This window comes from Pantherophis guttatus, chromosome 3, assembly GCF_059756535.1.
Source record: "Pantherophis guttatus breed Tessera chromosome 3, ASM5975653v1, whole genome shotgun sequence".
In the NCBI taxonomy this organism is placed as follows: Eukaryota; Metazoa; Chordata; class Lepidosauria; order Squamata; family Colubridae; genus Pantherophis; species Pantherophis guttatus.
The window spans coordinates 86321708-86348249 of record NC_142065.1 but is presented as its reverse complement, the minus strand read 5'-3'; the positions used below and the strand labels follow the sequence as shown (position 1 = coordinate 86348249).

General features: G+C 38.4%; 2 protein-coding genes across 4 annotated transcripts in view; one reads left to right on the top strand and one right to left on the bottom strand.

Moving 5' to 3' along the window:
• Nucleotides 1-11049, top strand: part of LOC117677238 (very-long-chain enoyl-CoA reductase-like) — a 41587-nt gene extending 30538 nt beyond the window's left edge. The window contains exons 8-13 of one of the 3 annotated variants that reach the window (XM_034437300.3): nucleotides 1989-2061; nucleotides 2142-2185; nucleotides 5641-5704; nucleotides 6843-6931; nucleotides 8276-8321; nucleotides 8405-11049. In XM_034437300.3, the coding sequence (XP_034293191.2) occupies nucleotides 1989-2061; nucleotides 2142-2185; nucleotides 5641-5704; nucleotides 6843-6931; nucleotides 8276-8321; nucleotides 8405-8532 (444 nt within the window). In that variant the 3' untranslated portion in view covers nucleotides 8533-11049. The remainder of the gene's footprint in view (nucleotides 1-1988; nucleotides 2062-2141; nucleotides 2186-5640; nucleotides 5705-6842; nucleotides 6932-8275; nucleotides 8322-8404) is intronic. The other 2 variants (XM_034437301.3, XM_034437302.3) reach the window with 2 other exon arrangements.
• Nucleotides 10955-26542, bottom strand: part of ABCA4 (ATP binding cassette subfamily A member 4) — a 120639-nt gene continuing 105051 nt past the window's right edge. The window contains exons 39-50 of the mRNA XM_087890693.1: nucleotides 24211-24358; nucleotides 23659-23782; nucleotides 21011-21140; nucleotides 20323-20443; nucleotides 18722-18784; nucleotides 18522-18628; nucleotides 17578-17719; nucleotides 16268-16402; nucleotides 15347-15450; nucleotides 14055-14147; nucleotides 13651-13900; nucleotides 10955-12584 (exon numbers count right to left, since the gene is read on the bottom strand). Of these exons, the coding sequence (XP_087746819.1) occupies nucleotides 12462-12584; nucleotides 13651-13900; nucleotides 14055-14147; nucleotides 15347-15450; nucleotides 16268-16402; nucleotides 17578-17719; nucleotides 18522-18628; nucleotides 18722-18784; nucleotides 20323-20443; nucleotides 21011-21140; nucleotides 23659-23782; nucleotides 24211-24358 (1540 nt within the window). The 3' untranslated portion in view covers nucleotides 10955-12461. The remainder of the gene's footprint in view (nucleotides 12585-13650; nucleotides 13901-14054; nucleotides 14148-15346; nucleotides 15451-16267; nucleotides 16403-17577; nucleotides 17720-18521; nucleotides 18629-18721; nucleotides 18785-20322; nucleotides 20444-21010; nucleotides 21141-23658; nucleotides 23783-24210; nucleotides 24359-26542) is intronic.

Here is a 26542-nt window from a genome sequence, read left to right as displayed (position 1 = left end):
TGTATCCAGGGGTGAAATCCAGCATGTTCTGACAGGTTCTGGAGAACCAGTAGTGAAAATTTTGAACAGTTCGGAGAACCGGCAAGTACCACCTCTGCTGGCCCCAAAGTGGGGTGGGAATGGAGATTTTGCAAAATCCTTCCTCCAGGAGTCGGGAGGGAATGGAGATTTTGCAGTATCCTTCCCCTGCCACGCCCACCAAGCCACGCCCACAGAACTGGTGAGAAAAAAATTGGATTTCACCACTGCCTGTACCTGCTTTCGCTCGCAGCTTTGCCAAACAATGACGGGAGGAGGGTGATAAGTTCCTAAGGGTGGAGGGAGGGAGGCTGTGACATGTAAGTGAACCGTCTGTTGCCGGAAATACATTATCTAACAAGGCCAAGTGATGAAGAATTGTTTGACCAAAGCAGACAGCTTTTCCTAAAGCAAAAGAATGCATTTGGTGAACTATGAATTGTGGGTGGCCTGGAGGGGAAAAGGGAAGTTACCTATGTGGGTTTTCGCAGGAAAAATCCCAGGACTGACTTTGCTTCTGCTGTGCCTAGATGGATTTTTCAAGAAAGCTACACTCTTGGTTAATTTAAAAAGCCAAGAGTTTCTTTTGTTGAATGTGCCAAACGGGATAGTTGATACCTCAGCTATATCTCTAGATACCAAGAAAATTAAGAACAACTCAGAAATTGATTTAAGTTTATCCTGTTCCACAGAAGGATTTTGTTTGTTTACACAAACTCACAGATCCCTTTATATCCTGCTAGTTGAATTGCTATCAAGTCTGTGCTTCAAAAATAAACACTCTGACACAAGTTTTAGGTTTCATCTACCCATTAATATCCGTAGGTCCTATTGCTATTTTTTAAATAAAAAGGACAAAATTAGTGTCACATCATCACACCCCAAACTCCTCTTCTTTTGGACATTTATGCGATGTCACAACGTATATACAAAGGGATGGGGTTTACAATGCAATGCTGTTTTTATCAGACAGATCTCTAACCTATATCCACCTACTTCTTCAACTTGTCTTAGTGAAATGCTAGAAGATCCTGATGCTTGAATTTAACAGTGCAGCCATTATTTATAAACACTAGCATAGGTTGATTTTGTCTGAAATAAGATGTAAGAAATAGTATTAATTTGCTTGAGGAATTTAAAGTCCATAATTACGCTGAATAAAATTGCCCTACTTGCCATCATTGATTGGAGAAGTTTGTGCCTCTAAAATATTCTGTATTAAAAATTTACCAAACTGGGCCTCATATTTAGCGAGCTCACTTCCAGAATGTTATAAATACTGTATATCTATAACAGCAAGGTCTATATTTTTAAAAAGTGCTGCTAGGAATGTGAGATAAGTGTTTTTAAACATTTAAACAGCATTTACTGTTTTAAACATCTCTTTCTTTTAATCTTGTCATATAAACTATTTTTGGTAGCGTTAATACTGTAAATTGTTAGGAAATAATAATAAACTGAATTTTTTGTAGACTAAATCATAGGAAAAGCATACTAATTTGTTTCTTTGCACTTCATTTAAATCTTGTCATATAAACTATTTTTGGTAGCATTAATACTGCAAATTGTTAGGAAATAATAATAAACTGACATTTTTGTGGACTGAGAGTCATAGGGAAAGCATAATTTGTTTCTCTGCACTTCATTCACAGATATTTATTTCTTTGGTTCTGAGGAACAAAATAATGGGAAAGTTCTGAATTATATTTGAATCACTTAACTGGGGAAAAAGTCAAGTTGGGGATACTGTTATAATGGAAGAAACATAATTTCCCCGTATTTTGTTAACATAACTTGAAAATTAATTCTTCTTTGAATATGTAGTACCTGCTCACATTCTGTTTATATACATTAGGATTAGATAAAGAATTTGAACTGACAACATAGTTCCTGAGTGCACACACTCTATATTTTCTGTAGACCTCTATAATATAAAAAATTAACAAAAATATAAATGACTTGTTTTACAGAATTGTTTCTATTACTGGGGATTTGCTGCCTGGCTTGCTTTTTATATCAATCATCCTCTTTACACACCACCATGTAAGTAGCAAAAAAAAAAAGAGGAAAAATCATTTGAATGTTTCATTCAGCTGAACCTTCATAAATATTTTCTTCTGCAGATTATGGACAAAAACAAGTCAATTTTGCTCTGATCATGTTCCTGGTAAGTATATTGCAAATTAAAAAATATATAGTAAGAAAGATTTGTAATTGTTATTGTCACATTGAGCAATTTTTCATTGCAATTTTATTGTCACATTTAGTCAGTATGACCCTAGCATAATATTGGCATGTTGGTGTGATGAATCTAAAATCTTGCCAATAACAGGCCAGTAGTGAGCCAGTTTGGTGTAGTGGCCAAGGCACCAGGCTGGAATCCAGGAGACTGTGAGTTCTAGTCCTGTCTTAGGCCCAAAGCCAGCTGGATGACCTTGAGCCAGTCACTTGCTCTCAGCCCTAGGAATAAAATAACAAGGCCACTTCCAAACCTTGCCAAGAAAACTGCAATTTTCACCCACGCTCAAAGGTCTCAAAACAGGAGACCAGGAACTGAAGGCCAGAGACATTCTCATTTCTCTGTCTTCCTTTTTCTTTTGATTTTCTTTTATTCCCATTGCAGCCAATGACAGAAAGCATGTTTAAGGCAGTTTTAAAGCAAATACACATTTCCTGTGTCATGGAGATGAGACACACTGCTATTATTTTTTAGTGTTTTCCAACATTGTTTTTTCAAAAGCTGGTTAGAGGCATTTGGAAAGAAAAATGGAAGTAGTAGTTTACTTATTTTTAGAATTTATATCTCTTTATCTGCATTCTCTTCATATTTTTACACTTTGCAATAAGGAACAGGTATCTGAAGTTTGTCTCTGTACATGGCATATGAGATTAAGTGTCATCCTGGAAAATATGTTGCAATCTTCAAATAAATTAAGAGGGTGTATTGTGAGTGTTTTGAATTAGAAGTTGTCTTGGTAGAGGGCCAGTAAGGAAAAAGGGTGGAAAGAGAGGAGCAAGGTAAAATGAATGGAAATAAAATAACAACCTTAATAAAACATTGTGTTTTTAAAGTGAATGCTTTACCAAAGACCTTACTGTGATGTAGTAGTTACAGGACTGGAGAAGTTTTTTTCCCCATTTGACCAAGGAGCTTGCTGGTTGGTTTTCAGTCACTCACGTTTTCTCAGCCAAACAGCATAATTGTGAGAATAAAATTAGAGTATACCACTTTCCATGTTTCAAAGGAGTCACCTCCAAACAATTCCTTATGTGTATGACATCTTCAGGGTTTGTGTGGAGCTTGTCTTCTTGTGCCACACAAATTTCTGCATACTAAGATATTGTTTCTAGTAATTCTCTGGATGTTTATATTCTACTGGCAACTTCCTGAACTAATTTACACTAATTGGTATGTAATCAGAATACTTTGGCAGAAACTAGAAGCTCGTATGTGGTTTTAGCAAGGCTATTTGAGCCCTGTCCTTTGGTTTAGAAGAAAATTATCATGGTCAGATAGATCTTTTACCATGCTATTTATTTAGTTCTATTTGTAGCTCAACACCTATCAAAATGATCCCTATTGGCTCTTCCCAGAGACCAAGCCTGGCTTTTTCTCCCGCGCTGGGTCTATTCTGTGATGTGCATGTTTTTATCATTATCCTCAATTATGTGTAATGTCTTTGACTTTTTTGGGTTATTGTGTACTGTACTTATAATGTTATAAGGCTATCATTTATAATTTAGAAGGCTGCCCTTCTCAGAAATTGTGAAAAGGGCAGCCTTATAAATCTTCAGAATTAAGAAAATAAATGTGCTTTAAAACTGCTAGTATGATAACAGGCTTAAAGCAAAAAACTGAATAGTTTCTTTCCATATCTTAGCTACACAATACAAAACAGTATATATTATGAAAGTGTGGCTAGAAATTTGGCTATTTGCAAACATTGTTTGCAATTACCTTACCCTTTTAGAGTGTTCCAAGGAAGAAACTTTACTTAAAATTAGTTAAATACATATGGTACTCTACGCACGTTTTTAAGCGTTTCCATATAAGGGCAATAAAGGATCATCTGCAGAAGCATTTTCCTTCAGTGTTAATGAACAATGCATTGTTCTTGATTTCTTAAAGCAATGAAGGGTTTTATTTTTATGCAGAAACACAAAAGCTTCAATGTGTTTCTAGAGGAATCATCTGGGTTCCCATAGGAATGCACAATTTCAGTGCCCAGCTGTCAAGAGCAGTTGAGATACAGCACAGAGGTTGACAGAGCTAGCAAAATAACTCTTCCTCAGATTTTGAATAGCTATCTGAGCTGAATCCCCAGAGCCCCTAGATAATTTACAAGCTCGAAGATGAATCAGCCTTTTACACAGATAAATCAAATCTTAACTTTTTGTCTTGGCAGTTTGGGGAATGACCTAGTAGAAGAGCTGTCATCTAAATCAAATGTTTGTAATAATTCGTAACAACTGAAGCTTTACAGGTAGTCCTCAGCTTATGACCATTCAAAGCTATATGCGTTGAAAAAAAGTGATTTATGATTGATCCTTGCCCTTAAAACTGATGCAGTCTTCCTGTGGTCACTATCAAAATTCAGGAGCCTGGCAGTTGGCTACAATGTACTGATGTCATGTGATAGTCAGTTGCAATCTTCCCAGAGAGCTTCTGACAAGCAAAGTCCATGAGGGAAGTTGGATTTAGTTAATGATCATGTGATTCACTGAATAACCATGGCAAAAAAAAATGGTAAAATCAGGCATAATTTACCTTGTAACCACACTGCTTAGTGATAGAGGTTCCAGCCCCAATTGTGTTGTAAGTCAAGGGCTACCTGTATTTGAAGATGTGTCAAAAAAGCTGTAACACCATGCAATCCAGAGTTACCATGGTGTAAACAGAAATTAGATTTTGCTTTTAAAACAGGACAAAAGAGATGATATTTTTAAGGAATTCTTCCCGATGTGTTGGGGCTCTCTGTGAATCCACACTCAGAATAGAAGCCCAATCTATCTGAAGTGGACCAAATGGGTCTTTATCTTTTATCTTTATCTTTTATTAGATTTGTATACCGCCCTTCTCCTTTCAGACTCAGGGTGGTGAACAGCCAGAATAAAAACATTTGTACACAAAAGTTAAAATAATTTTTAAAAATAATTAAATGAAATTTGGCCCATAATTTAAAACATTTCAATTAAAAATCAGTATCAAACATTAAAACCAACATGGAATCAGGCCAGCCCGGCTAACTGGAAAAAGTAAGTTTTTAGGGCTCGACGAAAAGTCCGGAGGTCTGGGATCACTCGTATCTCTGGGGGTAGATTGTTCCAGAGGGTAGGTGCTACCACAGAGAAGGGTCTCCCCCTGGGGGTCACCAGCCGACATTGTCTGGCTGACGGTTCCCTGAGGAGGCCCTCTCTGTGGGAGCGAACCAGCCAGTGGGAGGCAATTGGTGGCAGAAGGCGGTCCCGTAAGTACCCCGTCTGCATGAGAACTAGGTCTGCATGAGAATTAGCTCTCTCGAATTAGGGAAAAAACATACTGAGAGCTCTCCTCTCTATTTAAACTGCCTTTTCTTTCATTGCTTCTATTTTCATCCACTTTCTCATTCTCTCTCATTGCAGACGTGTGAAGCTGGAAACTTTTCTATCCATGTTACACTTAGTAATCTGAGAAGAGATGGAAAAAGCTGAGTGTTTTGCTTCTAATTAAATACTGTTGAGGTTACTGTTGACTTACATTTATATTGAATAAATATATAGGTGAATAGGGGGAATCTTACAAAGAGCTCTTCCATGAATCTGGCTGATCTCAACAGCTTGCTGTACAAAGTAAAATGAGATAAATATGGCTGTAAGAAAATGCTATAGTGTGGAACATTCTCGCTTTGGGTTTTAGTTGCTCCAGGATTTTGTAGTCTATCTATTTTGTATCTCCATCCCTACTTTTCCGCAAGATTCAGCAGCCTTTGTCCCATGAGCATGCTTACTTGTTATAACCTCTTTTTTTCCAATGTCATCTTCTGCCCCAGTTACGGGGGAAGAAATCTGTCTCCTTTTTTCTTTCTGATTGAGCTATCTTTGATCAACATACTATCATTACAGGTCATCCTCGACTTACAACAGTTTGTTTAGTGACCAGTCAAAGTTACAGCGCACTGAAAAAAGTGACATGACCATTTTTCACATGTACGACCCATGGCCATGTGATCAAAAATCAGATCAGCCAATTGGTTCATATTTATGATGGTGGCAGCGTCCAAGGGTCATGTGATCACCTTTTGCGACCTTCTGACAAGCAATGTCAATGGGCAAGACAGATTCATTTAACAATGAATCAGTTAACTAACTTAACTGCAATGATTCACTTATCACTGTGGCAAGGAAAGTTGTAAAATGGGGCAAAACTCACTTAACTCACTTAGCAACATAAATTTGGGGCTCAAGTGTGATTGTAAGTCGAGGACTACCTATATCATTGGGCAATTGTGAGACTCAGCCCTTAGAAACATAGGCATTTCTTTGAAATTGCTTCCCCTTCTTTAACTGCTTATCTAGAAGGGTTGGCAGTGGTGGGACTGCTGAAAGATAGATGCATTAATTATACATTAATACTGTAAAATGCTTTGAGAATTGAAGTATCTCTGGTAGGGTACCTCAATGAAAAAAGCAAGTGAACTATAAATTGATATGAGAATAATAATTACATCCATATGATTGATGCTACCTACCAAGCCTCATGCTAGAAAAAATATTGGATGTATTTAAAAAAACCTACACAAAGCAGAGCAGGTAGTTTAAAATTTTTTGGATCTTTCAATTGATAGGATCCAAGACCTGTAAGATCCCTTATCCAACGAAGAATCCTTTCACGTGGCTATTTTATTTTGTGTCATGCCCCAATTATACCTATGAGGTAAGCACTTTTAATATTGCAAAATTTTGGTTTTGCTTGATGTATATATGCTTAATGTTGCTATAGGGACACTTATTAAAACACTTGAAAGCTTGAACTGCACCCTTAAATATGTCCCTATGTATGACAAACCACCGAATTCTGTACTTCACAGAACCTGCTCAGAATACTACTTGAGAAGGGAAACTAAGAGAAAAAATGAATGCAGAAACATAGTGTAAGCAATAGGTGAAATCGCTGCATAGTATTTCTTGCAGATGACGGATTGCCTCAGATTTGCTACAGTTTCAAGGACACCGGAAAAAATGAATAACATTCTTTTAAAGAACTGCAAATGGAAAGACCTACTGTAAATCAGTAATAAATTAGAAATGTATGTAAATGGAAACATTTGTGGAAAACAGATTATGCAGAAGCAGTTTAGACAGATAGTTTTCTAATTTATTTTACGTGGGCCATTTGAATATATTTGAATACATCAAGCTATTTTAGCTTCACACTCTTTTTTGATATAAACCTGTGAAGGGGAGGAGGTAAATTTTGAAATAGTAGGATATCTCTAGGTGATTTTGCAAGGCTTTACAATTCCTAGTACTATAAAGTAAAAAAACTAACCAGAATTTCTCCATTTCACTGTAGATTATATACCTAAAAAGATGTTTAGTATAATGATCAGAAGTGAATTTTTATGTTCAATGTATGAGGAGAAAAGAGGGAATTACTAATTTTTAAAAATAAATCATCAAAATTTTATTATTTTAAAATTGCCTCCAGGAAGGAGAGTCCTAGCAATACAACTCAAACCATTTTGCTGTTATACTGTTTCTGCTCCTTAATAAACATGGTAAATTGAGGCAAAAAAGAGCATTACAGGCAGGCAGTTGATATATAGCATTAACATTAGATACACCTCATTAAATTCTATGATTGTGAGGCATGCCAATTGCGGCAATAAAATTCTCAAAGCACTCGTGTATGTCTTTTTACCATCATCTTCAATTAGTAGATGTCAGTGCTTTTCTTTTAAAGGCCCTACACATTGTATCTCTGCCTACTAATATTTAAGAACTGTATTCCTTCTTTACTTTATCTTAATTAACTTAGTTGGGAAATATTTTCACACTCTTATTCGGAAGATCTTAAAGCAGAAGTTCATATATGTAGCGACGCATTTCCAAGATATTGGCTGTGTCTTTAATTAGTTGCATGTTTATGTTTTATTTCTTTTGTTTTACAAACTGATATTAAAACTAGTTATGTTTGATTATTTTAATATAAAGGGACTAGTTGCATTTAGCAATTTTAATCATGTGAAATAGTTCTAAATCTTCTTGGCCATTACAGCTGGGAACGTGGATTGGTTTTACTATCATGACTCAGTGCGTTTCAGGTGAATAGCATTCTTGGTTTTAAAATTTTGGGGTATTTAATAGAATATTTTGTAATGTTAATGACCTTTTCTCTCTCTTGCAGTGGGATTGTTCACCTTGCTGTGTTTCATTCAGATGACGATCTGGGCAAAGGACAAACACTGCACTTATATACGAGAGTTTAAGGACTACCCTAGTTTTAGAATGTCCATCATTCCTTTCTTATTATAAGAACAATGTTTTTTTCCCTTTCTAAATTATAAGCAGCAAAATGGATGGACGTCCAAGAAGACTGTTGGCAATGGAGCCAAGATATGAAAATAATTTAGATTGATTATTTCAGATGCATGTTAATACTGTGCTACAGTGAGAGGGGCTCACAATATGCAGGTTTTAGCATTGACTCCTCTTTTTTTTTCATCTTATTGCCTTAAGGGTCATGAAACACATTCATATTTTATTTCAGTTTGATCCGCCAAAGTAAAAGATAAGTAGATGGTTTTGATGCTTCTCTGGGTTAGACTCCGAGAAAAAAAAATCATGAGCATCCATACTGCATCCAAAAGAGAAAACAAGGTTGCATCTGGTATAAGATGCTTGCTATAGCAAGCAGTACAGGTCATTTATGGGAAACCTCTAGCCTACAGGCCTAATCTGGTTTATGAGGCCAGCATGTTACAGCCTGGGGGCCTTGGCCTTAATCTAACCTGCACTGAAACCTGTCTCAATCCCCCAAGGGCCCCTCTCATCACTGCCCTGCTGATTGGAAGCACACCCAGTGCATGGCTTTCCCAGGGAATACTCACTATAGACAGATCGTCTAAGAGTTGCCTTTTGCTTCCCCTCAAAATGGAGGATCTACAGCAGCCCCAGTCAGGTTCTCCCTGTACTGTATTTCTTTTGATTGGGTAATGTGCACACTTGACATTGGCATCTGTTTCTAACCACAATGGCGCCAAAGTGACTTATCAAAATCTTCATGCTTGCATAGTAACATCCCACAAAATACATAGAGAACGAGTTTACATTGCAAGGCACATTTCTTCACAGTTGTCCTATTCTTTATAGATAGCAATATATATTGGACAATTAGAAGAGCAACTTGTGGAGAATGCACAGCGGAAAAGTGTTCCATGAGATTTATGACTCCCTTTAGTCCTGAATGGAGAACACTATGTTTCCCCATTCTCATTCTGCATAGAAAAGGAGCAGAGATTATTTTAAACTCTACTACATCCTGAAATTATAACCCATTGGGCCAAAGAGATTCAGACCAAGACTGGATCCAATTCCCAACCCTGGTTTAGAACATGGTACACAGAACTAGAGTAGGATCACAAGGAAAGGAAGCAGTCAATACACCATCTGGTGACCCTACCAATAAGCTACTCAGAATTGCTTATGATTGAGGTACAATTAAGCTTAGTAAAATAAACAGAAACATAAGTTTCTGTGGAGATTGCCTATAAAAATATCCCCAATAAAAATAGACCTTGGGTTGATGGGAGTTGGGACCGGGATTGCTGTCACTGAGCAACGCAGTCATAAAGTATGACATGCATGGCCTCATTGCTAAGCAATCCCAGGCACCCCGTGTTGCCATCAAAACTCCAGGATGGATGGGTCATTAAGCAGGAGTTTCAAGTAAGGCGCTTGGGATGCCACAGGTGCTAGCATAGCCTGTGTATGAGTTGGGGGAAGGGGTGCTACAATGGAGCACAAGTGCAGGGAGGCTGAAGTAAGGAGAGGAGAGTGTAATACGTGGCACAGCAAGGCCGGTGGGGTGGGGGGCAACATGAGCAACTTGCAACCTTCTCTGCCAGCTTTCCCATTGACTTTGCTGTGCATGCAACATAATTTCATTTTAATGTATGCCGATTAGTGTACATTCAAAGTGACAATAGTCTATCCTATCCTATCCTACCCTATCCTATCCTATCCTATCCTTTTGGGAAAGTAGCAGGGAAGGTCGCAAATGGCAATCACATGACTTCAGGATGCTGCAACTGTTTTAAATTGCAAGCTGCTTGCCAAGATTATGATCTGCTTGTTCAGATCATAATCATATGGCCATGTGGACACTGCAATAGCTGGAACTTTGATGACCGTTTATAAATACACATCTAATGCTGTCACAACTTCAGTTGCTGAACAAGTAGTCTTGGCAAGCAAAGCTACCAATAAAAATAAAATTGACTGAAGGTAACAAAATAGATAAGGCAATGGATATTTACCCAGTCTTTGGCATGTTCTGTCTTCATGAAGCCCTATTAGATAGGGAATGCATTCCCTACATTAACTTCACCACATCCTGCAAGCTGGTGCTTTAGCTAAAGCTAAAGTATCTTATACTACCTGCATTTCTCATGCTTGGAAAGGCTTATGTTTATACTTCAATTCTATGCACACTTATTTGACTGTAAGTCTTATTGGTGTGACTTACTTTCAAGTAAACATGCATAGCAGCAGGTTACCTATCGACTGCTGTCCTCCAGCCTTATGCGTGGATGCAAGGAAATATTAAACAATCCTGCATTATATTTTCCCCTAAAATGCCCCATGTATTTTTTTAAAAAATGTGTGCAAAATTGTATCAAGAAATCAGTACAATGTTGTCTTAAATTTTTAAGAAGTCTGTAGCGACAAAGGAACCTGGGATGTTTCAGATTTATTTCTCTAGAAATAATGTACATTTTTCAGCTATTTGTAAAGAGATAATATGTAATAAACTGAAACTTTTATTTTAAACTTGATTGAAATTACTGTGTGACTAGAACATCCACGGCAGTGAGTGGCCAAATTTTGGTATTTTATTACCCAGAAAAGCAATATGCTCAATCATATCAATGATATGTAAAAATTTAAAAAATACCCCAAACTTCACACATAGAAACTCTAAAGTCTTTGTACAGCACGCAATACTTCTGGGAAGGTAGTTTGGAAATCAGTTGTAAGTAGCCCTTGACTTATGGCTGGTCACTTTTGACCGTTCAAAGTTGCAATGGACCCTCCACCAAAACTACTTATGAACCTTTTGTGCTTCTAACTTGAGGACTAGTTGTAATTATTTTTCTACTAAATATTCAAATGTTCTATAAAACTTATTAAACAGACATGAGTTTATGGATGCCTTGTTAGTCCAACTTAGGTCAAGAAACCTTGAGCTGCAGTCTTGCCAGTAGTGGATGTCCTGTTTCTGAAGATATTCTGAAGGATAGCAAAAGTCTTTGCCTTCTTTTATATAAGAGCCGCTACAGGGCTGTGAATTTGTTCATCATCATCATCATCATCATCATCATCATCATCATCATCATCATCATTATTATTATTATTATTATTATTATTCTAGCTGTGCACTCCAGTAGACTCTTGAGTGGCTGTAACTGTTGCTTTGAAATATATGCCACCACAATAGTAGCAATAACACTTACACTTATATACCACTTCACAGTGCTTTACAGGCCTCTCTAAGCAGTTTACAAAGTCAGCATATTGCCCCCAACAATCTGAGTCCTCATTTTACTGACCTCAGAAGGCTGAGGTCAACCTTGAACTGGTGAGACTTGAACTGCTGAAGTGCTGGCAATTGGCAGTCAGCAAAAGTAGCCTGCAGCAGTACTGCATTCTAACCACTGCGCCAGTGGTGGGTTGCCTCCGGTTTGGACCGGTTCTATAGAACCGGTAGTAAAACTGGAGGGAGGCTCCGCCCACTGACCCCAACATCATCAGAATGCTTCTGCGTATGCGCAGAAGAGCACATGCGCGAGCAAAGCTCTCTCACGCATGGCCCCGTTGCGAGCCGGTAGTAAAGGTAAGTAGAACCCACCCCTGCACTGCGCCACCACAGCTCGGTAGCTGCTGTTTTAAAGATTTGAACTATTCAAAGTAGGTCTTGCATAATGTTTGTCCTGAATAAAAATGATCAGAATACCACGAACCAAGATACTGAAAAATTAAACATAACATTTGGCCATTACATAGCAGGCAGTGTGGGCTATTCTCAGCCATAAGCAATACATCTGTCAGATTAGAATTCACTGCCCTCATTCTGGTTCTTACTAAAAATCTGTAATGTTATTCCACTTTCTTTAAAGTTTGGAAGATTTCTGTCAGTCTGGTCTTCAGCAACTGGAAATTTTGGCGTAGCTGCCACACAGCTTTTATTTGCTTATGTGCCGATAGACAACAGGAGTCACTTTCATCTCTCTATTAGCTCCAGCTGCACGAGGGTGTAGAGGAATCTCCTCATCCTCCATCTGCTGTTTAGCGAAATTCACAAAAACCTGTGGGAGAAAAGCAGAGAAATGTACAGCAGGAACTATCCTAGGAAGCCAAATTCTGGTAGAAATTGGGATTATAAAATATACATATGACAAAATGTGTGATGATGCCACAACACAAACCCTGGCCTTTTGTATTTGCATCCTGACATTTACATTAGTCACGGGGTTTGTGTTGTGATTTCATGTCATCTGCTCCTCTACAAACACTTAGTGGAGGAGATAAATCCAGAAACTGTCCAGAAAGTTAATAAGATTTGGGTGAAAAAAAATCTTCCCCCAGTGATTTTCATTCACAGGCTGATCTGGCAGAAGTAATAGTATGCTAATTTAGGATGATTTTGAAAGTTGGCATACTTAACAAAACTTTTTTCTGCAAACAAAATATTTTTTATTATTTATTCATTTATTTGTTTGTTTAAATTTATATGGCAGCCTTCCAATGACTACTCTAGATGGCTTACAGAAAATAAAAACACAATGTAGAAGGAATAAAAATCAGAAAAAATCAGAAAATAATAAAATAACCCCCAACCACCTGCTTGGCGACAACATACACTCATATCAGCCATTTAATGGGCTCCATCCCACTCTGGGTTCCCCAGGCCTGCTGGCAAAACCACATGTTCAGGGGCAGTATAATTTCTGGAGGGATGAAGTTCCAGAAGGAGGGAGCCACCATGGAGAAGGCCTTCTTCTGGGTGCCACAGGATGTACCTCCTTAGGGGCAGGACCGCAACACTCCTTGCCTTTATAAATCTGCATTAAATCCATACCAAGGGGGTATAAGCAGCAATGGATCACTATTCTACAGAGACAGAAAAATCTGAAACCAAACCAAACCATGATTATCATGAAATTCCTCTGCAACTACAAAAAATGTTTAAAAGATAAGTGCTTGCTGAAATGTCAATTGTCCCACTGGATGTGACTCAACTGCACTTTTAAATAAATGAACTTCTGCACCAAAGTGGGAAACTGAATTGCCCCCGTTTCTAATATATAGTACTGAAATAGTTTCTGTAGTTGGGCTGTGGAAGATTTCCATTTTCAGAATAACTTAATTTACCTGATCTAGAGTAGTTTGTGAGATAGAGTATTCTTCAATATTTAGGTTCTCTTTGTTGGAGAGAATCAACCTAAAGATCTTGGCCAGTGAGTAGGTACATATTTGGTACTGCAGCATGTTATAGTGCTTTTCTCTCTGTATCCCTCTTGGAAAGTTGTGGCACATGAATTGTTCTATTTGGTTGAGATCTGGAAGTAAGCCAAGTTTAGGCGCCTTGATTTTCATTGTAACAATGTAACCATCTCCATATCTGTAAGATATCCATGGTTCATTAAGTTATAAGCTTGTGCAGTAATATTCACATTTATTTTATGAGAAACTTCATAAAGGAAGCACATAATTATTAAATTACATCCTTTCATAAATCCTTAACCATGAACAGGAGATACCAATCTTCAGCTTACTTGTATTTGAGATCCTGGATGGTGCCCAGACATTTGAAGGTGCCTTTAGCCATGATAGCTATGCGTGTACAGAGCGCCTCACATTCTTCCATGCTTGTAAAATGAAAAACACGTTGCACTTTACATTTAACATACAAAACAAGAATCTGATTTCAACAGATTGATCCCCTATGGGGATAAAGAATTGGTAATGCTGGCAGTCATCAATCTTTACATTTTATTTTATTCACGTTTTAGCATTTACAAAGCTTTTTAACAAGCTTTTGCTATACATTCACACTATCTCATAGAATTTATATGCTGTTGTCTTTCATTTGGAGCATTCTCATGTTTAACCATCACCATTCTTTCTCGATGTTTTGTTCTGCAAAGCTGTTTTTTTTTTAAAAAAAAATCATGGCAAATAAAAAGCAGGTGCAAGTCACCTGCAAGACTTCTAGAGCAGGGGTCTCCAACCTTGGCAACTTTAAGCCTGGAGGACTTCAACTCCCAGAATTCCCCAGCCAGCTTTAAGCCTGGAGGAGTTGAAGTCCTCCAGGCTTAAAGTTGCCAAGGTTGGAGACCCCTGTTCTAATCTAGAGGACAGTCAAGGCATTTGCTAAGACTGAAACACTTGTATTCTCCAAGTATGAGGCAGCCATTTCCCAAAGCTTTGGGGGTTGCTACTAGACCAATTTTCTGATACCCTCAAGTGATATGAAGATAATCTTTTCTCTGCTGCCTCCTACAATGGATTAAAAACAAGTGTAGAGTGAGTACGTTCCCAATTTAAACAAACTGAAATAAATTGCTGTCACTGTATAATTTGTGGACCTCTCTGAAGCCATTTTAGCAAAACCTAAAATCTAAAGATTTATAGTGCAGGTGGGAATAATTAAACATTATTATCGGGACACAAAATTGTAATTTTAAAAAAGTAAAATAAGGAGATAGTAGAGTATTATTGTAATGCACACTGGGATGGGCCCAGACAAACGAGTTCAATTCCCCCGTTCCTCTATGAAGCTAATTCAATGACCTGAACCAGCCATTATCTCCCAGCTTATTCTATCTCAGCAGGCTTGCTGTGAGGATAAAATGCCAGGAGACAGTAATTCCTTAAAGGAAGGGCAGAATCAAGGGGCTGAGGATTCTCCTTGCCTTAAGAAAGTGAAGGGGAAAGGTAGGCTTTTCCTTGACATGGGAGTTTCCCAGCTAAAATCTGAAGTGGAGGAAAAGCATCTGAATGCGCTGTGAGTGTTAACCAGGATATACAATTCAATTTATCTTGATGGGAGCAGGTCTTACATTACCTGTGGGAGGTAAGAACCACAGCTCTTCCATCTCTGATCACACTGAAGATTGAGTTCCATAAGAAGCGTCGGGACTGAGGGTCCATTCCCGTAGTTGGTTCATCCTATGAGAACAGGAATATAGCCAACTAATAAGTTTTCTCAAGAATAGATGGTGAAGCAGTCCCTCCCTTGTAAAAAAAAGTAATATTCTCAGAGTTCCGGTTATTTATTTGTATCCCACCTTTATTATTTTTACAAATAACTCAAGGCAATGAACATATCCAACACAATTTCCTCCTTTGGCGTTTTACAGGCTTACTCTTGTGTGTGCTAAAACGTAACTTTTTCAAGGTCTAGATGCTATGTGTCTCATCTTTCAGAAGAAAAGGTGTACCTCAGCAATAAGAATTGTCTAAAATAGCGTGATCTAGCTTAGCAGTGTTCGTTGAGTAGAAAAGGAAAGACAGACTATTAGCAGATTCTGCAAAGAGCTTTTCCAAACCAAAAGTAACTATGGTGTAGGGCAGGGGTCCCCAAACATGGCAGCTTTAAGACTTGTGGACTTCAATTCCCAGAATTCTCCAGCCAGCATAGTTGCAAAATTTGAAGACCTCTGGTGTAGGGAAAGGACAGGCAAAGTCTAAGGGTGGAGTTAAGAGCAGAATCAGCCTAGAGTTGATACATTCGTACGATTTAGGTCCATCCACTCTTGAATTCTGTTGACCTTTATTTAGTGCCTATTAGTGCTGATTGCATGTGGATAAGCATGAGCAATAAATCATCACACCTAGAAATTAATGTGTGGTCCTGATTCTTTGCGCCTGACCTATAGTGGTTGGATAAAGCTTTGGGTCCCAAAAATTATTGAAGTGAATTTCTTCCTCAGTTTTCCAGAGCTGTTTTGGCAACTAATAGTTACCTTGTCACAAAGCTACTTACTAGCAGGACTAAGGGAGGGCAACCTATCAGTGCAATAGCAGTGGAAAGTTTCCGCTTGGTGCCACCACTGTACGTTCCTGCCAACTGATCTGCATTTTGCGACAGACCAAGTTTCTGAATTCCCCACTCTGCCACCTGTGGAAAAAGAAATCAAGATCAGTAACAGAGTTGGAAGGGACCTTGGAGGTCATCTAGTCCAACCCCCTGCTCACACAGGAGACCTGTACTAGGGATTTGAACCACTGACCTTTCTGATTGACAAGCTCATCAATGTAAAATATTGTGGTTTTAATTCAGTCCGTTATACGGATTTATAATTGGGACTCTCACCAAATGGCCTACCCCAATCTAGTATCAAAACTACAATTATTTCCACGAAGGATGGTCATAATCTGGAGGACATCAGATTAGGGAAAGTAGTCATAAAGGATGCTTCAATGGGAAGCTCATGTCCTTTAGTATTATCAATCTCTGGTACGCCTTATATACATGTTGAATTAATATCATGTTCTGGTAATATTCCAGAGGAAAAGGAGCCAAAGGGAAATGGAAGAGGAGAAAGTCATAGTAGAAGGGACTAGAATGAAGCTGGAGCTGAAAACTAGAACTAACTTTGGAGGACTTCCAAATGATATTCATACAGATATGCATCTCACACATGATTTTAGGGATAAGATTGCCAAAATCTAATGGGCTTTGAAATGATTTATGTCTTTTATTTTGGACACCCAGGATACCATGTAATGGTGCCCGCTATCTGAAAAAGTTGTTAATCCACCCACCAAGCCAGAAATGGTGGGGAGTTTCATGATCATGCTTAGCTAACCACAGGCAAACCACATGATGGCTTAATGAGAACTCAGCCTCTGAGAAGGGTTTTACCATCTTGCAATGAGTGCTGAAGGACTTCAGCCCGTGCACTTCACACTGTGAGATTCATAATTTTTATTTGTAGTATACATATCCATGTACGAGATTTTTACTCTAACTGAAATGTATTGCCAGTTTAAGCAAGAACAATTCCACTACTTTAAGTTTCATGTGTGCACATTTGAAAATACACTCTGTAAACTGAAGAACCTGTTTTGTAGTTTGATTTCACCATGTGCAAGACTGCTACGTAGAAATAGAAACAATAGCAGTGCAGTGTGCAGAGTCAAAAGACAGTGCAATTTACACTGTATTTTTTCTTTAAAAGTTTAATGTGAATCAATACGATCTATTGTTCTAGCAGGAGCCATCTTTTTTGTGTAGGTATCATTAGATGTAGCCCAAAACACGCACAGAAAATAAAGAATCATCATTCCTACCCTCTCAACTTCAGCTTCTGGGACACCACGCAGACGGGCATAGAGAAGCAAATGTTCCCTTCCTGTCAGAAGTTCATCAATAGCATCGAATTGTGGGCAATAGCCCATGTTTTGGTGAACATCCCAGATTTGGGTCAATATGCTAGAAAAAGGGAAAGTGATAAAAGAAAAAAAGAAAAGAAAAATCTTTACAGAGCCAGATTTAATCAGCAGAGTAGTTTTAGAGAGAAAAAATATCCAGCTAAAGTATAACAATAATTTATTAAATAAAACCTTGTAATTAATAGATTAAAGTAATACATTAAGTTATTGATTAGAATAAATCAAGTTAAATCCCTGTCCGTTAAAGCTTGACTGATTATTCAAAATGGACTTACATTAAAATAAAAATACAGATTAAAGTATTATTCACTTCTACCACGTGATGAAATAAGACAGCTAAACATACACCTTCTGTAAATAATGCGGATACAGAACTTTGTTCTTCCATCTGCACCGAATTATATCCTTTGCAAACAATACGAAGTTGAGTACACGCTAAATTTTAAAATGATATTCCTATCCACTGTAACGTTTCAAATCCTCGCTGTAGACTCATATCTGTGTAGGCAGAACAGCCAACTTCAAGATCACATACACGGAGGTGCATGGAATGCTGTTGCCTTCCCACCAAAGTGGTACCTATTTATCTACTCGCACTTGCATGCTTTCAAACTGCTAGGTGGGCAGGAGCTGGAGCAAGTAACGGGAGCTCACCCAATTGCAGAGCGCTCAGATCTTGAACCTGAGCCGTTATACAGAGTAATAAGTATTTTCTCCATATCCCTAACTGGAAATAAGGACCTATTGTTAAGGGCAATGCGATGGCAATTATCAGTTAGTAGATATAAAGAAACATCTGCAGATCTTTGAACTCAACTGTTCTGATATTTCTCAGGACTTACCTATGACCAATGACAACAGCATCTCCTGATGTTACTTTAATATCTCCAGTCAGCATTTTGAACGTTGTTGTCTTACCAGCACCATTCACACCCAAGAGACCAAAGCACTAAATTATAATTTAAGACATGCTGGTTACTTCTAGAGCTTTACAGGAAAAGAAATCATTCAAAATGCATTGCATAATTGAGACATAACCCACCTCTCCTGGACGAACACCAACACAGAGTCTGTCTACTGCTGCTATACGTCTTCCTGCATATATCTGGAATAAGAATTTTTCCAACAGAAATCCTCATGTGAAGACAGTTGAAGGACATGTATTATTTCAAGAGGAAAATGCGGCTTTTTCCAAGTAGGCAGTCGCCAGATACTGTGGACTATTGTTCTTTTGCCCAGTTCCTGTTGTCATGATCATGGCTAATTGAAAGATACTAGTAACTGTATTCCTAAGTATCTGGATTGTACCGACTGGAGAAAACTAGCACAACACAATAGAAAATAATATGCAAACATATTATTCACTATTACAGATAGTCCTTGACTTACGACTGGTTATGATGGATCTCCATAGGTGTATTTATGACCCAGTACCAAAGTTCTGGCAGCTGCCCCCTCTAGTCTCATTTACAGCTGTTTGCAGTGTCCTGCAATCACATGACAGCCTTTTATGACATTTTTTTTTTTTTTGCCAAAAACTGGCATCTGCTTCTAGTTTTCAGCAAATCTGGCCCCATGATGAACAATTGGTTTGTTTAACAACCATGACGTTCACTGAACAAATGCCACAAAAAAAGTTGTAAAATCTGATCAGTCACATGGTTGATTCGCTTTACAATTGCACAACTTATGACCTTAATGGGCAGGATCCATTGTGGTTGTAAGTCGAGGACTACCTGTAATAAAAAGTCAAGATTAAAAAAACCCTACAGACATGTGTTATTTTATATACAGCTTACGTAACAAATTATAACAGATACTGTATGTCTTCCAGAATATTGATTTTCATATAATATATGCAATGATATATTTATATAAATAGAGCCAGTGGTGTAGTGGTTAAGGCATCAGGCTAGAAACCAGGACAGTGTGAGTCCTGCCATAGATGCAAAGCCAACTGAGTTGCCTTGGACCAGTCACTCTTTCTCAGCCCTAGGAAGGAGGCAATGGTAAACCACCTCTAAAAAAACTTTGGCAAGAAAACTGCTGGGCTGATCTAAGCAATCTCTGAGAATTAGACACAATTGAATGAAATACCAGTATACACATACACAGAGAGAGAGAGAGAGGAGAGAGAGGGGGGGGGGAGTCCATTTTTGTTTTAATTTTCTCGGGATACCTGCAAACATACATACAAGGCAGAGTGCTGAAAAATCCCCAAATTGCAGACTTGTTTCCCGAGAAACTATAACCCTATCTGTATTCAAGCTGGAGTGATTATCAATAAACAGCTCTATTTTGCAGGGATTTAGTTTGATCTTGTTTTAATCCTTCCCAGCCTTCATAACACCGAGGCACTGGCATAGGACTCCAGTGGCATTCCCCTCCTGGCTGTGTGAGATGCTGGCTTTGTTTGAAAGCTGAATCTCTTTTTTTTCTCCCTGAAACCATGGTATTTTCTTTTATAATTTATTTTTTCTTCTGCACCTCTGAAGAGCTGGAGGTAATTTCATTCTTGAATTGATAGGAACTCTTGATAGGTCACCCCTGAAGTGCCTCAAACAAGCAAGTATTTCTTAATTTTTTTTTCCCAAGGCAAAGCTAAAGGAGACAAATATTTTAGAATAACTCCTGAAAAATTACCTTAGTCAATTCCTGCAATTTCAAAATATAGTTTTGGCTACCTCCTTTCATTATTCGCTTTCTTTCTTCTGCAACGTCCTCATCTTCTTCCATAATAGGCTCCAGAGTATTTTTGAAAAACCTGAAAAACTCAGAATAAGTGAGTTTATTCAGCTTGCACTTGAAAAGCAGCCTAAAGATAAAGGTAAAGGTAAAGGTAAAGGTTCCCTTTGCACATATGTGCTAGTCATTCCCGACTCTAGGGGGTGGTACTCATCTCAGTTTCAAAGCCGAACAGCCAGTGTTGTCTGAAGACGTCTCTGTGGTCATGTGACCGGCATGACTAAACGCCAAAGGTGCACAGAACGCTGTTACCTTCCCACCAAAGGTATTCCCTATTTTTCTACTTGCATTTTTTACATGCTTTCGAACTGTTAGGTTGGCAGAAGCTGAGACAAGTAAGGGAAACTCACCCCGTTACGCGGCACTGCTGACCCTTCGATCGACAAGCCGCTGAACTGCTGACCCTTCGATCGACAAGCTCAGCGTCTTAGCCACTGAGCCACCACATCCCTTGAAAAGCAGCTTATATGGATCCCATTTTCATGGCAGATGTAAGCCCTAGCACCTCCCACCCCAACAATATTTATTAACTCTCTAAAACAAATTTCAGTACAAGACCTCTGAAGCCAGGAGTTTTCCCACGTACCATCTTGTAGACAAGAAACTGTGTTGTAAAAGAAGATTCAGAATGAAATAGACCACACCCTGCACTGCCAGAGCTAGCATGTATTTTCCAACAAAATCCCAGCGCAATGGATTCGAGACACGTTCTTCTCCTTTAGAATGAAACCAACAAAAATCAGTTTGAACGGCCCAACGATAAAATATAGTTTTTCAGAAACAGAGAATTTCCCCCTCCTGTCATCAACTGTTCAGATCCAATTCATGCAATTGGAGATCAAGAACTGAGAGCCTGCCACACACCACTGATTTAAATTTATATACTTCTTTGTGCCAACAAGGTGTATCAGATAAAAGATTTTTGTTTTTGATATGAAAATATCAAATTGGTATTTGCATGTGTTATTTTTTTTTTAAACAAGGGATGCCAAAGCAGGAGGATGGATCCATTCTGGTTAGATTTTAAAGAACCATTTATTCTCATTCTCCTCTTTATCTGTCTGGATATCTTTTTAATGTGCATCCAGTGGTCCAGAATAGGCTGCCAGGACAAAAGCAGGAGAGAAGATTGGAAAAGGAGATGTGTAGACAACCAAATTGTGCAACATCTTCTGCAGGCATTTATCTCTGAGGCTGGATACTGTCAGGCAAAGGGGTGCTTGTTCCGGAGTAATCTCAGAACCAGATTTTAGGTCTATCCATCCGTCAAAGCTCTGAGGAACCGACTCACCCCAATGGCATTGGCCCATCCCACTTGCTCTAGCAGAAGAGCCCTATGTTGTATCCTGTCTGCCAAAACCTTTCAGCTCCAGAAGAAGAGTCTTTTCTGCTATGACCCCACCCTCTGTAATATTCTCCTCTGGAGCTGAGACCTGCCCACCCCCACCCCCCACCCCACTACTGGCCTTCCAGAATACCCTTAAAAGCTGGCTTTGCCCGTTCACTTGGGCTCCTGATAGGGCCCCCCTACATTTGGGGTAGTTAATAGGGAGAAGAGGAGATCCCCATCCTTATGTCACTTTCATTTCATTTTATTAGACTTGTTCTCTTAGTTCTTAGTTTCTTATGTAATCCTATTAATTGTAATCATTTTGCTTTTTTTTTTTACCTTTCTGCCGTATTGTAAATTGCCCAGAATAACTGTAACAGTGAGGTGGGCAGCATATCAGTTTAATAAATAAAAATAAAGATTCGCCTCTTCTTCTAGGGAGGACAATTGGTGGTTGTTTTTCCCCTCTGGCAAGGGACACTAGAGAAATTGGTCGCTTTCTTTAAGTTATCCTGTGTGAATCTATGAAGACAGTGCCAGTCGGTGGCCTCATTACTGAGGCAGAATCACACTCAGCAATGAAGGCAGAGTACGCCAGCATAATTTTGTGCCAACTCATCGACTGCAGGAAAGGAAATTAACATGGGGGGAGGTGGAAACCCAAGAAAAGGGTCTTTCTGGAGCTAGCCTTGAATATTTTATTTCTTAATCTAGATAGGGATTAAGTTGATGAGGATGTTAATGCATCTTTAAGCTAGGGAAAGAAAAACATTTAATTGCACTACCCTCAGCTGACAGCCCTGTGGGGAAGAAGAATAAAGCGGTACACTTAAGCAAGCCTCTGATATTCTACCATCTCTTTCTATTTGAAGGTATCAAATGTCAAGAATGTTTGATAGTCAATATTAAAGGCCTCTTGTATATGTTGTTATGATTGCACGTATGAAAGTAGTTGGGCAAATATGCCAGGTTAATAACGCTACAGATCTCACATGTCTCTCTCTAAATAATTCAGGAAACATCCAAGCACAGTTTTGCAATATTTCATTCAGAGTTGCTGACAAGTCATTTCCCATTGAGGGGAAATAATGCTATGGCCAGCTTCATCTCCCAGAATTTCTTCCCTAACCCCTCCCCTTGGCACTATTTGCTCCAAGGGGCAATTTGATCACTCATCCTGTAGAATGGCTGGTTGTGGGGACTTCCCACTTTTGTTTTTTCTACAAGAAAAAAACAAACACAGTTGGGGAATAATCAACAGTGCCTCAGAGAGAAAGTCCATTCAGGGAGTGGTAAGGACAGCTGAGAAGATTATAGGTCTAAGGATGCTCGCTTCCTGTCATTCAGGATACTGCTTATGTTGCTCCCCACTGGGAGGAGGTTTCGAAGTATTTCTAGCAGAACTACCAGATTCTGTAACAACTTTGTTCCCCATGCCATCCGTCTGGTAAACTCGCAAGATTCGTTTCTCTCACCATGCACATGTATACATCTGAACTAGACTGTGTTGTTTCTCACAGTATAATATAATATATGTGGGTATATGCATAATTTTGTATTCATTTATTTATTTTGTCATGTTTATGTAGTGTATACTGGAGGTGGGTGACCCTTTGAGAGCTGTATGCAACAAAATTTCATTTTAATATATGCCAATTAGTGTACATTCAAAGTGACAATAAAGTTATTCTAAGTCTAACAGGATGATGGGATTCTCTCTGAGATAGAGGCAGCAACAGGGTTCATAGCAGATAGTTATACAGGAAAGGCTGAGGGCTGAGTGAAAATGTTTTCCCTCTTTGATCAAAGCATGGATAAAGTGCAGAAGATTCATCCCAGTAGCAGTTCATGACTGACTTCAATATAGAGCATCCTAGAACAATCTCCCATCGTTTGGTACTTACCAAAACGTGCATAGACATCAATCACAGCTTGGTTTATGGCTAGGTCAAGGAGTCCACGACCCAAGCAGAAATGAGGAAAGATCAAAAATATTTTTTTTAATGTTTTGTTGAATTCTAGGAGAGGCTGAAAAAGAAACACAGATGCTAGTCTTGCTCGAATTCACAAGATTATATATCCTGATTAATAACATATTTTAATGTGAAGATGTAACAGTAGGAATTCAGGAAATCTGGATAGCAGAAGTGTTTTTTTTTTCCTGAGAAAAGGAACATGATGGAACGTATAAAAGAGATTTCCTCATTTTGCAACATCTCTGTATAATTTTCCATAATATCTGATTATCTTATGCTGGAACATTTAGACACAGTGCAAAGGTTCGTGAATATCAAATGTTTTCTGATATTTTCCATTGCAGCAGCTGCTCCTTTTAAACTTTCATTATCTCTTAAAGCTTATGAAGCATACAGTATATTGAACCATGTCTTGACATAATGGAGCATAGCTAATGTATGGTACTCTCATTACAATTGAGCCTAAGAAAAATCACTCACCGCATTATTTTCAAAGAGGTCCAGAATAAATGTAATCGCACTGGTGTTAATACCAATGAAGAGATTAATGCAAGACAAGACAACATAGGCAGTGCTGGGGATGCTAAAATAGCGGGATGCAGGGTACATCATAGGAATTATGGCCCATCTGTATACAGAACAATGAGAAACAAAAATGGTATAATCCAATTAATCAAAATATAGTCATAGGCCCTGCTCCCCAAGGGTGGTATAATAAACAATAAACTGGTTCAATGATGAATGAAATATGGCCATGTTGTTACAGACTTTTGTTTTAATAAAACAAAAAAAGCCATTTTGTTATTTGTCTGCATAAAGATTCATCCTTTCAGTGCCCGTTTATTATTTAGGCCAGCTGAAAAGGAACATTTGAAACCATTCAAAAGAGCAGAAACTTTACAAAAAGGGTTGTTTATTCCTTTATTTGTAAACTTATTCAATTTATGTGGTTGCTCATTTGTTATGTGACTTTGGGCAGCTAGCTAGCAGCCAGTTAAAATATCAACAATATAAGAGCATGTCACACCAAAAGCAGCTCATATATCCATAACTAACAGAGCTTATAATCAACTGGCCACATACATTACTTGAAGCCAGCTCACCTAATTTACTGAGCCAATGCTGGAGGAAAGAGCCTGGTCTTCAAGACTTTATCAAAAATAGGTAGAATTAGGGTTATCTGGTTATCTGATTCAGTTTTCTCGCCATGTACATGTATTCATCTGGACTAGACTGTGTTGTTTCTGTGTGTCATATAATATATGTGGGTATATACATAACTTTGTATTTATTTATTTGTTTATTTATTTTGTCATGTTTATGTAGTGTATATTAGAGGTGGTGACCTTTTGAGAGCTGTATTAAAATTTATTTTAATGTATGCCAATTAGTGTACATTCAAAGCGACAATAAAGTATCCTCCCCTCCCCTCCCCTATCCTGTTATTCCACAGGTTACAGCGCAGAGAAAGCCCACTTTTTGGATCCCATCAGATGACACTGTTTAATAGAAAGTATCCAGAGCATGCCAACCCTCGCAGATTGTGTAGCATGGGCACAAATAATTAGAGACAAATAGCAAATGACCCAGCACTGTGCCATGAAGAGTTTTATGGATGACAAGTAATACCTTGAACTACCTATAGAAACTAAGAATTAATGCATCTTGCTAAGTAGTAATGTCATACCCTGGAGCAAAATGCTCCCATAACTACCTGTCCTGTATCACAATATTCAGTGTAGCTTCTAAATAAACTGGAATTTTGTATTAAGCTTGACCGCCCAGAGAATGTTGTAAAGCCTTATTCAGCAGGTTCTGACCAGTTCTGGAGAACCGGTAGCGGAAATTTTGAGTAGTTTGGAGAACCGGTAAATACCGCCTCTGCCTGGCCCCACCCCATCTATTCTCTGCCTCCCGAGTCCCAGCTGACTGGGGGGAAATGGGGATTTTTGCAGTAACCTTCCCCTGGAGTGGGGGAGGGAATGGAGATTTTAATTTAATTTAATTTAATTTAATTTAATTTAATTTAATTTAATTTAATTTAATTTAATTTAATTTAATTTAATTATTTAATTTAATTTAATTTAATTTAATTTAATTTAATTAATTTAATTTATATGCCGCCCCTCTCCGAAGACTCAGGGCGGCTCACAATACATTTAAAAAATCATTATAAAAAGACATTGAAAAATTAAAAAACATTAAAAACATTAAAACTCATTCAGACCATTCATGGCCGGATTTCGCCATGAATCCTTTACAGTATCCTTTCCCTGGAGTGGGGAAGGAATGGAGATTTTACAGTATCCTTTCCCTGGAGTGGGGAGGGAATGGAGATTTTACAGTAACCTTCCCCTGCCATGCCCACCAAGCCATGCCACGCCCACCAAGCCACGCCCACAGATCCGGTAGTACAAAATTTTGAGACCTACCACTGCTGGGTATCATCAGTATACCTAATCCCATTCTCACCCAATGGTTTCACAAAGTGACTAAAAAGGAGTGGGGAGAGAGTTGAGTTCTGTGAAACTTTACAAAGCTTGGGAAGCATGAAGAGGGGTATTATAGAGTAAACACAGATAGGTAAGAAGATGATGCATTACACAATTATTACCAACTGCCTTCTTCAGCGACCATTACAATAATACAGTAGTACAATAGTCATGTGATTACTTAATAACCCACGGAGGTTCCTTTAACGATCGGAGCAGAATTGATATAAGTCCGGCACAGGCACCAAGTTGCCGGTTCCCCCCATTGCAGAAGGTTAAGTGAGAACTATTTGTAATGTTTTTATAAGTAATTAACCAAA